Source organism: Anthonomus grandis, chromosome 8, assembly GCF_022605725.1.
Source record: "Anthonomus grandis grandis chromosome 8, icAntGran1.3, whole genome shotgun sequence".
In the NCBI taxonomy this organism is placed as follows: Eukaryota; Metazoa; Arthropoda; class Insecta; order Coleoptera; family Curculionidae; genus Anthonomus; species Anthonomus grandis.
In genome coordinates, this window is record NC_065553.1 from 24,866,956 (window position 1) to 24,880,967 (window position 14,012).

Here is a 14,012-nt window from a genome sequence, read left to right on the forward strand (position 1 = left end):
TAAGTTTTATCATTTTCTAATTTTAAAACTTTAAAGCGTGTTTATTTTATGTATTTATTTATTGAAAAATATTCTATATTCTGTATTTAATTACGTCATTTGAGAAAATATATCTTAAACTATAATTATGCCAACCATATAAAATTTATTCATCGGTTTGATGCTGATTATTTGGTTGCAGTCCTCAGAAAGGCATTAATCACATATTACAGATTTCTATTAAATTAATACACTACCAGAAAAGATTATTAGAACCTAACCCTAAATCTTGAAATATCTAGTACATCTAAAACAATAAATAGGAGAACGTGTTAAAATAACTAGAGGTTTGTGAAGTTATAGCAGTCGGGTATCCATTAGATGCTGCTTATTTGACCGCCGTATCCTACTTTTTTATCATGTACTTTTTTCCTGTTCTTTTGTGACATCTTATAGGCATTTATTGCATATTTCCAGTTTTTATTTAAAAAATAATTATTCCAAATGTACCTTTAATATTGACTTTATTTAGGTCATAATTATTTTAATTTTCTAATTAATTTAAAAGTTTTAATAAGAAATTTAAACTCAAGGCAATCGTCTATATGTATATATATTTCTTATTTTTGACTTTCGACTCCTAAAATTAAATAATTATTCACAAGCAATCTGAGATAATTTAAGAAATTATTGAAAAAAAGTCATAAATGTATAAGAAAAATTAAAAACGAAGAGTAACATTTTTAAAAAACCCTGTAAAAAAGGGCTGTGAATGTTTCCGCAATATGAGCAACCCTGTATTAAATTATATAAGAAAAGTATACAGCATAAGTAAAACAGTATGTTAATAATTATCCATATGAAACTCTTATGGGTGTCGAGTAATAAAGTGAAGAAATATGAGCGATTACAGCTGCTAATTGCCCGACGGGAGTCAATTATAAAAAAAAGTAAAAGTATGCGAACTATGTAGAACACCGTGTTATTTGGGAATTTTAATTGACCGACACAGGTTTTATTCGCGTATTAGTTTGTATTGACAAGATGTTGCACAAACAGGTTATACGATTATTTATTTCTATGTCGGTCAAATTGTTTTTTTTTACTTGTTAATGATTCTGTCTGCCTTTTAAAGAATCCAAATTAAGGTTAAACTTAATTTTCATAAATATTTTAAGATACTGGGTGTCCTAGGATATCATGTGAGCGATTCGGTACCTCATAATTTTGCTTTATATTTTTCTCGAATACACTTATTTTATGTAGAATCTAAGAATCTATATATGAGGATGCTTTATTGCATTAGTTGTTACAAAAAGAACATTTTCCCCAAGCCATTGTTGCGTCTACAGTGAGGGACAAAAGTATTGGTACACCATAATTTTATAAAGTAATTTATTAATGTTTACTAAATTTATGTAACCCAATAATAACTATCTAATTAAAAACATATAAAACATTTAGTACAATAATAATAATGAAAAATAAAACAGATTTCCTTAAGCATAATGAGAGCATAACAAAAAAATAAAAATTACATTCTATTTAAAATGGACATAACTATTGGCACACCAAATAAAAATAAAATTTAATTTCAGTTCTAATATTTTGTAGGACCTCCTTTTCTTTTTATGATATGAGTGAGCCTCTTTTTCATTGAATGGACCAGCTTTTGCATATAGGAAGGCTCAAAACTATTCCATTCTTGCAGCAAAACACGTTTAAGCTCTTCCTTACTGGAAATATGGTGTTTTCCTATTCGTTTTCCTAGCTCACTCCAAAGATTTTCGATCGGGTTGACATCTAAAGATTGAGGAGGTGTATTTAAAGTATGAGGGACATTAAACGCAATCCACTGCTTGACTATATAGGCTGTATATTTCGGATCGTTGTCCTGTTAAAAGTAATAATCATTTGCCAAATTAAGTTTTTCCGCACTAGCTCTTAGGTTTTTTTTTTAGAATATTTAAGTATACATTTTTGTCCATAATAACATTTATAAAAACCAGATTTTCGACCCCTCCCGATGACATACAGCCCCTTACTAGTTCACTACCACCACCATGTTTCACAGTCTTATGCAGATTTTGTGCATCTTGTTCACAATTGGGCTTCCTCCACACAGTCGCTTTCCCATCTGAAAGAAAAATGTTGAATTTACTTTCATCAGAGAATATTACTTTGTCTCAAAATGTATTATTTTGATGAAAGTGTGCATTCGCAAATTCAAGACGCTTTTTTTGGTTAACCTTATTAATAAATGGTTTATTTCGAGCTACTCTGGCACTATATCCAGCCCTATGAAGAACTCTTCGTACTGTTTTTGAGCTCACGTTGATGCTATCTACTTCTGTCAATATAGCCGCAATTTTAAAAGCGCTAACCTAAAGAAATATTTTACTTCATATAAACATTCTCTTAAAGAATGTAAAAAAACTGCTTCAAAATTCTCACATACAAGGCACCTATTTTTAAACACTTTGTAAACATGTTTGCCAATACTTTTGTCCATGGGATTTTTGATAGAATTTTAATATGGGTTCTTTTGTAAAGCCTTAATTTATTAAATTTGTATTAAATATTAAGAAACGAATGCTTTTGGGTATACACTTTAAATTAAAAAAATATTTAAATGTAATAGGTCTAGTAGCTTAAGAGGACAGATACGAATTTTAATAAAAATCAATATATAAGAGAACCTATATGACATAAAAAAGAGAGAAAACTAAAATGCACAAGTTAGCCGAAAGATAAAAACTATTAATTAAAGAGATTTTAAATAGTTAGAATGGAAATTTAATAGTTAGAATGGAATTTAATTTTTATATTATTTTTTTTGTTTTAACGAATAATATGTCAGCGAATAATAATGTTATTACAATAAATTAAGTTATTTGAGCAAATATATACTAAACTTTATTTATGTTGTCTACACTGGACCTGAGTATTAAGCTAAAACGCCTAGAAGTTTATAATATCAATATAATAAAATATAAATAAATTATATTATATAAAAGTTTTCATCGGTTTGAAGCTGCTTACGTGACGGCCGTCTTTTATTTGATTATTTTTGATGAAATTAATTATTAATGAAAATTAAAAAACAATAAATAGGAGAATCCACAAAAATAACTAGAGGTTTCTAAGTTAAAGCAATAAAATCTGGAATTACTTTTATGAAAACAAAAATCAATAAGTAGAGGAGCGTACCAATATAACTGAGTTGCTGCTTATTTGACCGCTGTCTTAATGTGCAATAAATTAATTTTTTTTTATCGCATATGTATCTTAGATTATGAAAAAAAATTTAATGTATAAGCAAATATTATTAGAACTTAACCTTAAGTCCTTAAATTACCCAGTACATTTAAGAAAATAAATAGGAGAAATTTCAACAAACTACTTTTAAAAGATTGTATTAAAAGATTCAAAGATTTTGCAAATTTATAGCAATAAACCGAACGTATTTTTAAAAAATATAAATTAATTAATAAATAGGAAGCGTACGAATTGCTGAATGGATCGTGCTCGAATAAGTAATAAATATATATAAGTAAATCAAAAAAGTAGTCGTTTTTTATTTCTATGTATATTGTAATATTATTAATAATAATTATTATTAATATTATGTCATGCGTCTAAACCTTTTGTATAATTTATAGATAGTTTATTTAATTCCTTATTCTTTTCTCGTTAATTATTTGCATATTTTATTATATTTGACGCAGCGACCTTGACGAAGAGTATTTGAGAAGTTAAAAAGTCAATAAGAAAACTAATTTTTTCATGTATTACAAGTAGTTTCCTGGAAAACAACTATCAATAGGCTTTCTCTCTTTGCACCTCGAATTACTGTCATCTAATAATAATAAAAAAAATATGCATTTTATGGGATGTTTGTGGAAAATTGATCAAAAAAGCCTTTCTTGTCCAACATTAAATAGGTTCATAGTTCATAATATTTCAAAGCATATTTTAATTGGAAAGAACAAGGAATATGCCCCTTTTTTAAAAACAAAAACTGGACGAAAATTGACCTTTCACCCACATTTTCATGCTCTAGTACTATTTTTTTAGGTTATTGGTTAAAATCCATAAAAAGTCTGTTAGTTAAGGATATTTTTGGTTAAAAAATTATGATATATGTATATGTAATTTTTTTTAAATTTTCGTCGAAAAAATTACAGAATTGACCTTTGTTACCCATTATTTTCCTAATGATAGTTATACAACTTTTGAGGTTACTTTAATAAATCTAAAAAAAACTGTCAGAAAAAAGATGATAAATCACGCTTTATTTAAGAAATTATTATTGGTTTAATTAGAAATCTAATTAGAGAAACATGATCTTGTGTATGCTACTTCAGGCTATAACTAAAAACCTGTAAAACCTAGAATTTTGGTTAATAGTCTAAGAATATCATAGGAAAATGACAAGAAAGTGACTTCTTTAAAAAAAATCTTAAAAGATATTCACATAGGCCTTTCTCGATTATGACCACTTTGTTCTAGGTTTGTGCTAAAAATATCAGAATCTAGTCAATCTTTAGTAACTATTACATTTGTCATAATTGTAATAAAGAAAATTAAATATTTACGTGTTATTGAAAAAAAAACCTAGAAAAAATTATGAAATTTGCCTTATTTTATTCACATCTGCATGGTCTTATTTATACCTCTTGTATAGAATACAAAAAAAATAAGATACTAAAGACATTTTCACTAAGAAATTTATTATAAAAAAAAATTAAGATTTTCCTGGAAAATGTAACCAAATATGGTATACCATACACCTCTATGATCCTAATATATGGAATATACCTCTTTGGGCTATTAGTAGACATTTATAAGATCCAGAAAAATGGATTAATTATAATAATATTAATTGAAAAAAATTGACGGCTTTTAGGCTTTATTTTAAATTGAAGTAAAACTGTAATAAATAAATCGTTTAATATATCTGTATAAATTAAATAAAAAGAATGTAGACTTTAAAAAACAATTTTCTTCTATAAACCCGTATTACAATTAATTCCAAACCCTTATTTTACTTTTCAGGCTGCAGGGTTAGACCTTAAGGAAAACCTAGCGGCAGGAGCTGCAGGTTGGCCCTACCCTTCTGTCTACCACCCTTACGATACCGCTTTCGCCGGCTATCCCTTTAACGGGTAAGTTTACTTTATAATTTATCATTCAAAATCACCGAACACTATACACACGCTAATCTATACCCATAATAGCCGGGGTATTTTATTCGAACTTGTGGCCACGTGATCGGAAGTCATAAATACTGCGGGTTTTTTATGGCGTACTGCTTGAAATTTGTCAACTATAAATATTACACTTTATGGTTCGATTGTTTTTTAACACAGAAGTATATTAAAAAATAAATATAGTGAAACACTTAGTAGTCCATATATTATGTTTCAATGGAGTCTAAGATAACCTTTAGATTAGCCCTCTTTTAAGAATTTATAAAGCAATTTACTGATTTATTATTTTCAATTAGTTGCTAGTAATTCGAGCGATAAACATTAACGTGTTTAGACTTAAGGATAAATAAATCTTATGGCGGCCAAACATCTGTCGAAAGCGGACTGTAAAGGATATTATGTGATATGCTACACCGATAAATAAATAGTGAATCGAGCTTAAGAAATTATTTTTTTCTCTTTTCGGTTTTTTAAAAAAATATTCTTTTTTACTTTATAAAACTTTGTTACATTTTTTAGATTTTGTTTTTAATTCAAGAATTATTTTAAAATTAGGTTCTTTAATTTTGCAAAAATTTTATTATTGCTTTTGCAAGTTCCTTTATTTTTAGTAAATTTTTTTCTATAACTAAATTCATATTTTGATATATTTTTGGTTAGATAATTGATAAAAATCATAGTTTTCTTAAATAACATATATTAATTCATTGTTTGCATTTTAATATTTTATCGATTTATTCTTAAATTTAATTTATGAATTTTTTCATTTTAAAATTGAAGACTCTTTAAAAATTTACTAGTCTGCTTTTTTCAATATTTTATATCTTTTAATTCATCTTCCGAATTTACACTTCTTCTTCAGCTATCTTAAAATTTTAATTATTTCAATTGTGTTGTTTTTTAAACTGATCTTATTAATATTGATAATAACTTAATTTAGCACAGTATATATAATAAGAAAAATCTTTTAAAATTTGTAAATTTTCCTAAATTCAAATTTATGAGAAAAATATATATTTCCTAAATATTTTTTTTATAAAGTTTAATTGAAATGAAAATGAGAAGAAAATTAAATATATAGTTGTTATACAATACAGTTATAGTGGCATGATAAAAAAATTTTAATAGATATGTTAAGATACATAAAATAAAGACTTAAGTGATACAATTAGAAAATAAAACGTAAGCTTTAAGATTAAAAGGTAAGATTGATTTAAAATTGATTCATTAAAATTAGAGAGCCTTCTTTTTAGAATTTAATTATTTCTGTATTTTGCAAACATTTTTTTTATTTTAGTATAAAATAATATTCCAAAATAAAGCATTTTTTAATTAAAATGTCTATTTTTTTAAATCTTAGTAATTTTTTGAACTAAAATTTTTGTTTATGACTTTTAAAATTATTGGTTTGCGTAATAAAAAAAAATAAAAAGAATAAGTTTCTATTTTCCCCACTGGCTGTCAACTTCTGTTGAATAATACATCAGATTATATAGTTATAATTGAAACGGCGACCTCTGGGAGTGAAGTGCCATTATTCCCATTTACACTCATCGCGAAAAGGGGGATCAGCTCCCCACAGGGATTAGAGCTATACGGGATCCGCTGCTGCTACTGCCTGGGATCTTTATGCCGGACTAACTTTTAATAAAGATTTGGTTTAAATTAGGTTTTATCTGCTAAGAGTGCTTTTAATAAGTAGCGGGGAGTTAAAAGGGATTTTTGGAGCTAGAGTTGGGTATTTCAAAAATTTATTTAAATATTTCTTCAGCTCAGCAAAATTAGCAAAAAGAAAAAGGTACAAACTAATTTTCTTATAACTTTAAGGTTTATTTTTTTGTAATTTTTTACTTATTTTATTAACGATTTAGCAACACCATTTTTATTTTCTATAATCAATACGAAATCTTGAAAATTTAGTTTTCTTAATATCAACTTCTCTTTTATGAATAATAAAAATTCCTTTTCATTAAAGAGACTAGTTTCATAACCATTAAAATTATGCATTTTTTAAAAGTCCAGGCTCATGCAGACCGATTCTTTTTTGGAAAAAGGTAAAATATGACTATGATGTATTTTTTGTGCCTTTTTATTTTATATGTTGTTTTGCATATTAATGTAATATTGCTAAAACTCAATTTTTCCTATGGCTTCTTCTTCTTGTTCTTCTTCTTAAGGTGCCATCTCTATCAATAAAGGTTGGCAACAATTTCGGCTAAATTGTTTATTTCAATTCCATCACGATGTTCGAAGTATAAATTAAATAACATTGGGGACAAAATACAGTCCTGTCGGACACCTTTTTGTTCAGTTGCTGGTCCAGTTACTTTTACTACTGCTGTCTGATCCCATTACAATTTGTTGACAATTGCAATGTCGTTTCTATTTACGCTCCCTAATTCTAATATCCCTAAGAGTTCAACATAATCTACTCTATCGAACTGTTGGTAATCTATAAAACCTTCTTTCCTTTGCTAGTCTCTATACTTTTGAAACGAGACGTTTAGGCCAAACACTGCTTCTCAGGTTCCCAGTCCCTCTTGAAACCGAAACTGTGACTTGCTAATATCCTGTTCGCACTTTTTAAATATCCTCGTATGGATGATTTTGACGAACAACTTGAGCTGACTCGTTAAGCCATAAGTCTATATTCATCGCATTTCTTTGCATTTGTCTTTTTTAAGATCACAGGAAACTCTCAGGAAATCTTGCCTGTGGATTAAATTCTGTTAAAAAGAACAATCAGTGTATCTATATTTTTTCTTCTAAAAGTGTCATTATCTCTATGTGCACTTGGTCTAATCCAGAAGATTTTTTGTTTTTGCGGTTCTTTATTGCATTTATAACTTGTGAGGTAAGAAGTAAGGCAGTTCCAGGCTCTTGAATAACTGCTCTATATATGATTTTCAATGTGTGTTGAGATCCTTGGTATCTCCAACAGCCATGTTAATATCGTCAAGCAAGGCACATATGTTAGATTTTTTGTTTCTTTCTACCACTGCTTTTATCTTTTTATACATAGCCAACAGATCATATTATTCATTCACTGTCCTTTGACTTTTCTAACTTTTCTCTGGATGTCTCTGTTAATTTATCTGTGTCCTTATTTTTATTTCTTTCATCATTTGCAGTATGTCATCCGTCATCATATTATACGATATAAACGGCGTTTGTAAAGCAGTGTAGAAGGCCAGGAGAGAAAACTATACTAAGTTTAATCCCGAGACAAACAATCTTAATAACGCTCCAAAAAAATTAAATTAAATTATTTTCCATATATATTTCTGTATTTGATTTAAGATGCATTAAATTCATAATATTAAATCTTAAGAAACACTCTACAAATTACACTTTGATTATTTTAATATTTCCTTATAAACCATCCGCTATATATGAAATAAAACGTTTTAATGAACAAATGAAAACTCCTTTACTATTCTTAAAAACATTAAAAAAAAAGTCGTAACATAGCCATTTAAATTATGCATTGATACTAAATACTAATTTTTTTTCAAATAATTTTTACTTTAATCGGGAAGATAGTTTTTTGTAATAAATAAAATGCCCATTTTGTGTCAAAAGTAATGCATATCATTAAGATAATTAAATAATAAACATCATCGGATTTTAAAATATATTTATATTAAAAATAGTACCCGATTTAAAAAGTCTGTATAAAGGCCAAGTTCGTAATTAAAGGACTAAAACTACCAATAAATTTTAATAAACTTACTATTACTTGGTTTCACTGATTACAAACATAAATATTAAAATAGCCCAGAGGGTGATGTCATGTTATAACTTATATTAAAACTAGCTACTTTTATATACAATTAAGGTAGAAAGGTTCCTTCAGAAGAACAGCAGTGAACTATGTCTGAGAAAGTGATAATAGTCCAAGATATACTTAATAAATGTAAGCTACATAGGTGCTTGTATTTACAATGTAATACCTGTTAAAAACAAAAATAACTGAAACAATAATAAAGACGTTTTTTTACTTAATAGATAACTTAATATGAGCTTTTTAAAAATTAAGAAAAAGCCATCTTATTATCAATATGTTTGACTAATGTCATAAAGTAACGGGAACAATTAATTGATATATTTACCTACCACAATAAAGCTCTCTCTTATTAATCATCAGTACAAATACTATTTGTATTTAGACATTTGTTGGTATTAAGGGAGGTGTGGGTTCAGTTGATATATGTATATATTGCTTTTACCTCAGGCATATATAATTTCTTTAATATAATTAAAAAACAAGTAACTTTCGATTTTAGTTTGTTCTTTAATACGATCATAATCAGGCGATTTTATTCCCTTAATTATTTTCAGAAGGTCCAACACCTTTCAACACACATGCAGCACCTTAGTATACCATTCAGGTTTAATGCTTTCTTTTTACAAAAAATTAAATTCTTCTTTCACTTTGACACATTACAGTCTAGATAAGAACATTTCAGTACATAAGCTTCAGATCTGTAAGTGACAAAATCTTGTCCTTGGTACAGACTTTGAGAAACGACTGCCTTGTAACAAAGTATCTTCCTTAATAATCATTTACTCTACTTATAAAAATCAACTTCCCTAATTTAATAATTTTACTTTATTAAATGCCATGTATATCTAAAAATTAATACCAGAAACTAAGAAAAAGGTTCTTTATTAACAATTAATAAAAAAAGTTAGAATACATTCGCTTTAGTTATGCATTTAAAAATCATTTTCAATAATTTATAAAAGAAAAACTTATTTTTTTTTTAATTTAAATCTTAACGATGACTAACATGTGTGTGTTGAAACATTGGTAGTTTCAACAAAATATAAGTTATTACACGTTTTTTTACGGAAAAACATATGTTTATTATAAAGAAGCAGTAGACTGACTGATATTTATTTGCAATTTTAAAAAATTGCAAATAAATATCTCTCATTTTACACTGTTTATACTTTTTAAATGTAATAACAATGCCTAGACAATGCAGTAAGTAGATAACCACATCAGGAATGACATTTTGGAGAAAGTGTCTCTATATTCGTATTAACATGCCTATAGAGCCAGTAGATCTACAGAAACCCTAGTATATCAACTTATAAAAATCATCGATAAAAGCCTTAATGATAAAAAGATAGATAGTAATCTGCGCCTTTCTAGATATATCTGGATCATGAGAACTAGAGGAGAGAAATTGGAACAAAATCATAATTTAATGGATTTGTCAAATGCTTGCCACACATAATGCTAAGACAACTGTGGGTGAACAGATCACAAGGATCAGAACTCATCGTGGCACGCCACAAGAAGTGGTAATCCTACACTTACTATAGAGTCTAGTAGTCGATGAGCTACTTCAAATATTGACAAACCATGGAATGACCTGCATAGGATATGCTGATGATATCGTCATTACAGTCAAAGGCAGGTACGATGCATGACCTCATACAAAGAAGCCTAAGCATTATGAAAAAATGGTGTACATCAGTAAGGGTAAGAATCGATTTGGCGAAAATTACTATGGTACCATCCACTCGTAAATTCAAATCATTAGAGATATCTACCTGAACGTACAATATGTGCTTACATCGAATGAAGTAAAATATGTGGCAGTGTTCAGACAAGAGACCATAGCAGCACTGACCTCATATGTCATCAGTTCTAAAATAGTAAGAGACTGTTTAGGGAAACTTAATGAGCTCGGAAAGAAAAATAAGTTATAATATTTTGAACGTCTGGCCACACAGGCATGCAGAATAACGAAGAAGCCAATATTTTGAAAAGAATGTCTTCCGGCCTGTGGGACTGGAACCTTTCTGCGGCATAGACAAGAGTACTTAGCTATATGACGTTTTCAAAAATGAAGAAACACCTCTAAAAACGTCTTTGGGATGATCATTCGTAGTTGAGATAATCCAAAATGTTTCTTAGAGCGATTGACCCAAAAAAATCTAAAGCTCTAGTAAGTTTAACTACAACTAAATTAAGTATTCTTTCAGGTTTTTAAACATTAGATATTGACACCTTCAAGAACACCGCAGGAAATTAAAACTACAACAGATAAGTGAATACAGATTCAGCGAGGAGAAGGAAGATACCCCAGTACATTTACAAGTATTTTTATGCAAAAATTACCGTTGCTGAAAATCGTAACAATTACTATTGTATAAAGTAATTTAACTTGAGACTAACATAAAGCAGTAATTAGAAAGGAGCACACAATAGATTATAAGACACAGTGTAACGTATTGCAAAATACTTCTTCTTGAAAAAGTATGGATTCCTATTTTATTTTTAAATTTCCTAATAATAAATAAAGTGTTATCGTATCCTTTAAAGTTATGCACTAATACAACACTGTTATATAAATTAAAGATTTTTGCTCAATCATTTGCTAATTAGGTTTCATAGAAATGTTCTGGCACCAAGAGTATATAACATTTCAAGTACATGCAAAGATGTTCGATGTGAAATAAGAAAATATTTACTAAAACAGTAAATATTACATTAACGATGACGTAACCAAGGAACAAGTTTAACAAAGGGCGCGTTTTCATTTTCCCGGAGCGCTATAATTTAACCGTGTCCCCATTGGAAGGCAACGACGCGAAAGCAATTCGTTCGAGGGCTGATTCCCTCCTTTTCCCTCCCGCGTGCACAACTCGTGATGCCGAATTTTCGGAATTAGCAATCTCTATGGTAACACCGCATCGAATCGCGCTTAAATCTCGATTGGGAAGGGTTGATGGAAGTTATTATTTCCGCCGCCGGGATTTTGATTTAATGAAGACATTCTCGATTTTGATGGCTGTTTGATTAAGCCGTATTTTTGGGATGGGAGCGGTGGGAAGGGGGGAAAATCTGATAGAGGTATTATTTTGGGGGGACGCTATATTAATGAGAGCATTTAAACTTGAACAATATATCGTAAGAACTAAAATTGTTCTGTACTTTTGTCATCAAAAGAATTACTTTTTTTAGCACAAGTACAAAGCTTTGGGCTTGCATCAAAATACCCTTTAATTAAAGCATGCGCTTCATCTGTAGCGAATATAGTAACAGAAGTAAGAAGTAAACTATTCTAGCAATAACTAAAGAATAAAAGGTAGTAGAACCCTGGTAGCAAAACATGGAAAATTTTAGTCGTAAGTAATATTTTTTTGATATCTTAACCTATCTTGGGCTCAGGAAATTAAGTAAGTCGTAATAAGATTATACTCGTCGTAAAAAAAAGAAGAAAATTATAATAAGTTAAACAAAAATTGAAAAATGAGGTGCGGGAAAAATGCGAGACAAACAAGAAAAATTTATGTTTTACCGATTTTTTGGGCTTTTTTATCCATAAGAATAAATATGTCCACAATATTATGTATTTTATATTTTAGTTTAATATACAAGAATATTTAGGTACTAAAAATTAAATTTTAAAACTATTGCAATAATGAATAAAATATGCGAGGCAGTAGAATTTGGAAAAAACTGTTAGAATTAGGATTTACTTTTTTAAGGGTATTGATTATTATAATACTACGATGTTTCGATTAAAAAAATTTAAATTTTGCAAAAACCATTTCTACCTATTTTTTGGCATTAGAAACTACTTAAAATTTAATTTAAAAAGTCCCACGTAATAAAAGTAATAAATTTTTAATTTAAATCATTTTATTGCTAATTCAATAAAGTATTGTTGAGTTTTTTTCCAGTTGCTTAAATAAGGCCTTTGAAATATTTTTGTTTTCCACTTCAATTTTTCTCCAAAGAATAAATGGTAAAGAAACTCTACGCCTCATCTGTAGCGAGCATACTTATGTTTGAAAAAATTATATTTTAGGACTAATTAGTCAATAATTAAAAAAATGAGAGATATAAAATAGAAATTAAAAAAAAAGCAAAATTTTATTTTTTGTAAATTGTTTTGACATTTTTACTAACTTCAGACCTTAACAGAATTGTTATCTATATTAAATAGAAAAAACAGGACTTAACCACAAATATGCACCGTTTTAAAATTTTAACCTAGTTAGCAAGTTACGCTCATATGAATTTGCTCCGTTTTTAATGCACCGTACTTCGATTTTGTAATCTGGATAAGAGATTTGGAAACGCTGATTCAACCCTGTCACTTGTCAAAAAAACTTTATCAAAATATTCAAACAACTTTAAGTCAATTACTCGCAATATTTGTAAGAAAAATATATTTTTTTTCTAATGTAATTTAACTTTTAAATTTTCTAATTAACTTTCAAAATAAAAATTGATAATAAGAACACCTAACTTCTCGCCGGCAGAAAATAATAAATAAAAAAGAGTCCTAAATAATAATTGTCTTGAAGTATGCTAAAATATTGTAGGATAAAAAACATAAACTGAATGTGACTTCCTTAAGAGTCTAACAAAAACAGTTAAAATTAAAAAAAATCGTGTCAGAAGTTGTGATTACATCAAATGTTCCTCAGTATAAACATCTCTCTGTGTTTCCTTTTAATTCTTTTACCAGTGTTATTAAATTTGACTTTTCTGCCACATCATTTCTGATTTTTGCAGATGACGTAAAAATGTTTAGAACCATAGAGTTACCTTTAGAAGTTTCTGCAAAATGATCTTAATGGCTTTTTGCGGTGCAATGAAAGTAGATTAATTTTGAATACTTATAAATGTAGAATAATATTCTTCAGTTGTAAAAAGCATCAATTTACTTTTAGTTTGGTTTGGTGCTTTTTCATAGAACAATGTCATTATGAGTTTTTTTTTGAACCGTATAGGGACTTATAGGAAAAATTTCTGTATTTTAATTTAAAAAAATGGTTTTTCCAAGGAAA

General features: G+C 28.1%; 1 protein-coding gene across 1 annotated transcript in view; it reads left to right on the forward strand.

Moving 5' to 3' along the window:
* LOC126739193 (homeobox protein caupolican) overlaps window positions 1-14,012 on the forward strand; it is a 104,438-nt gene that overhangs the window by 57,368 nt on the left and 33,058 nt on the right. Inside the window, exon 4 of the mRNA XM_050444756.1 lies at window positions 5,038-5,147. Coding sequence (XP_050300713.1) covers window positions 5,038-5,147 — 110 coding nt within the window. The remainder of the gene's footprint in view (window positions 1-5,037; window positions 5,148-14,012) is intronic.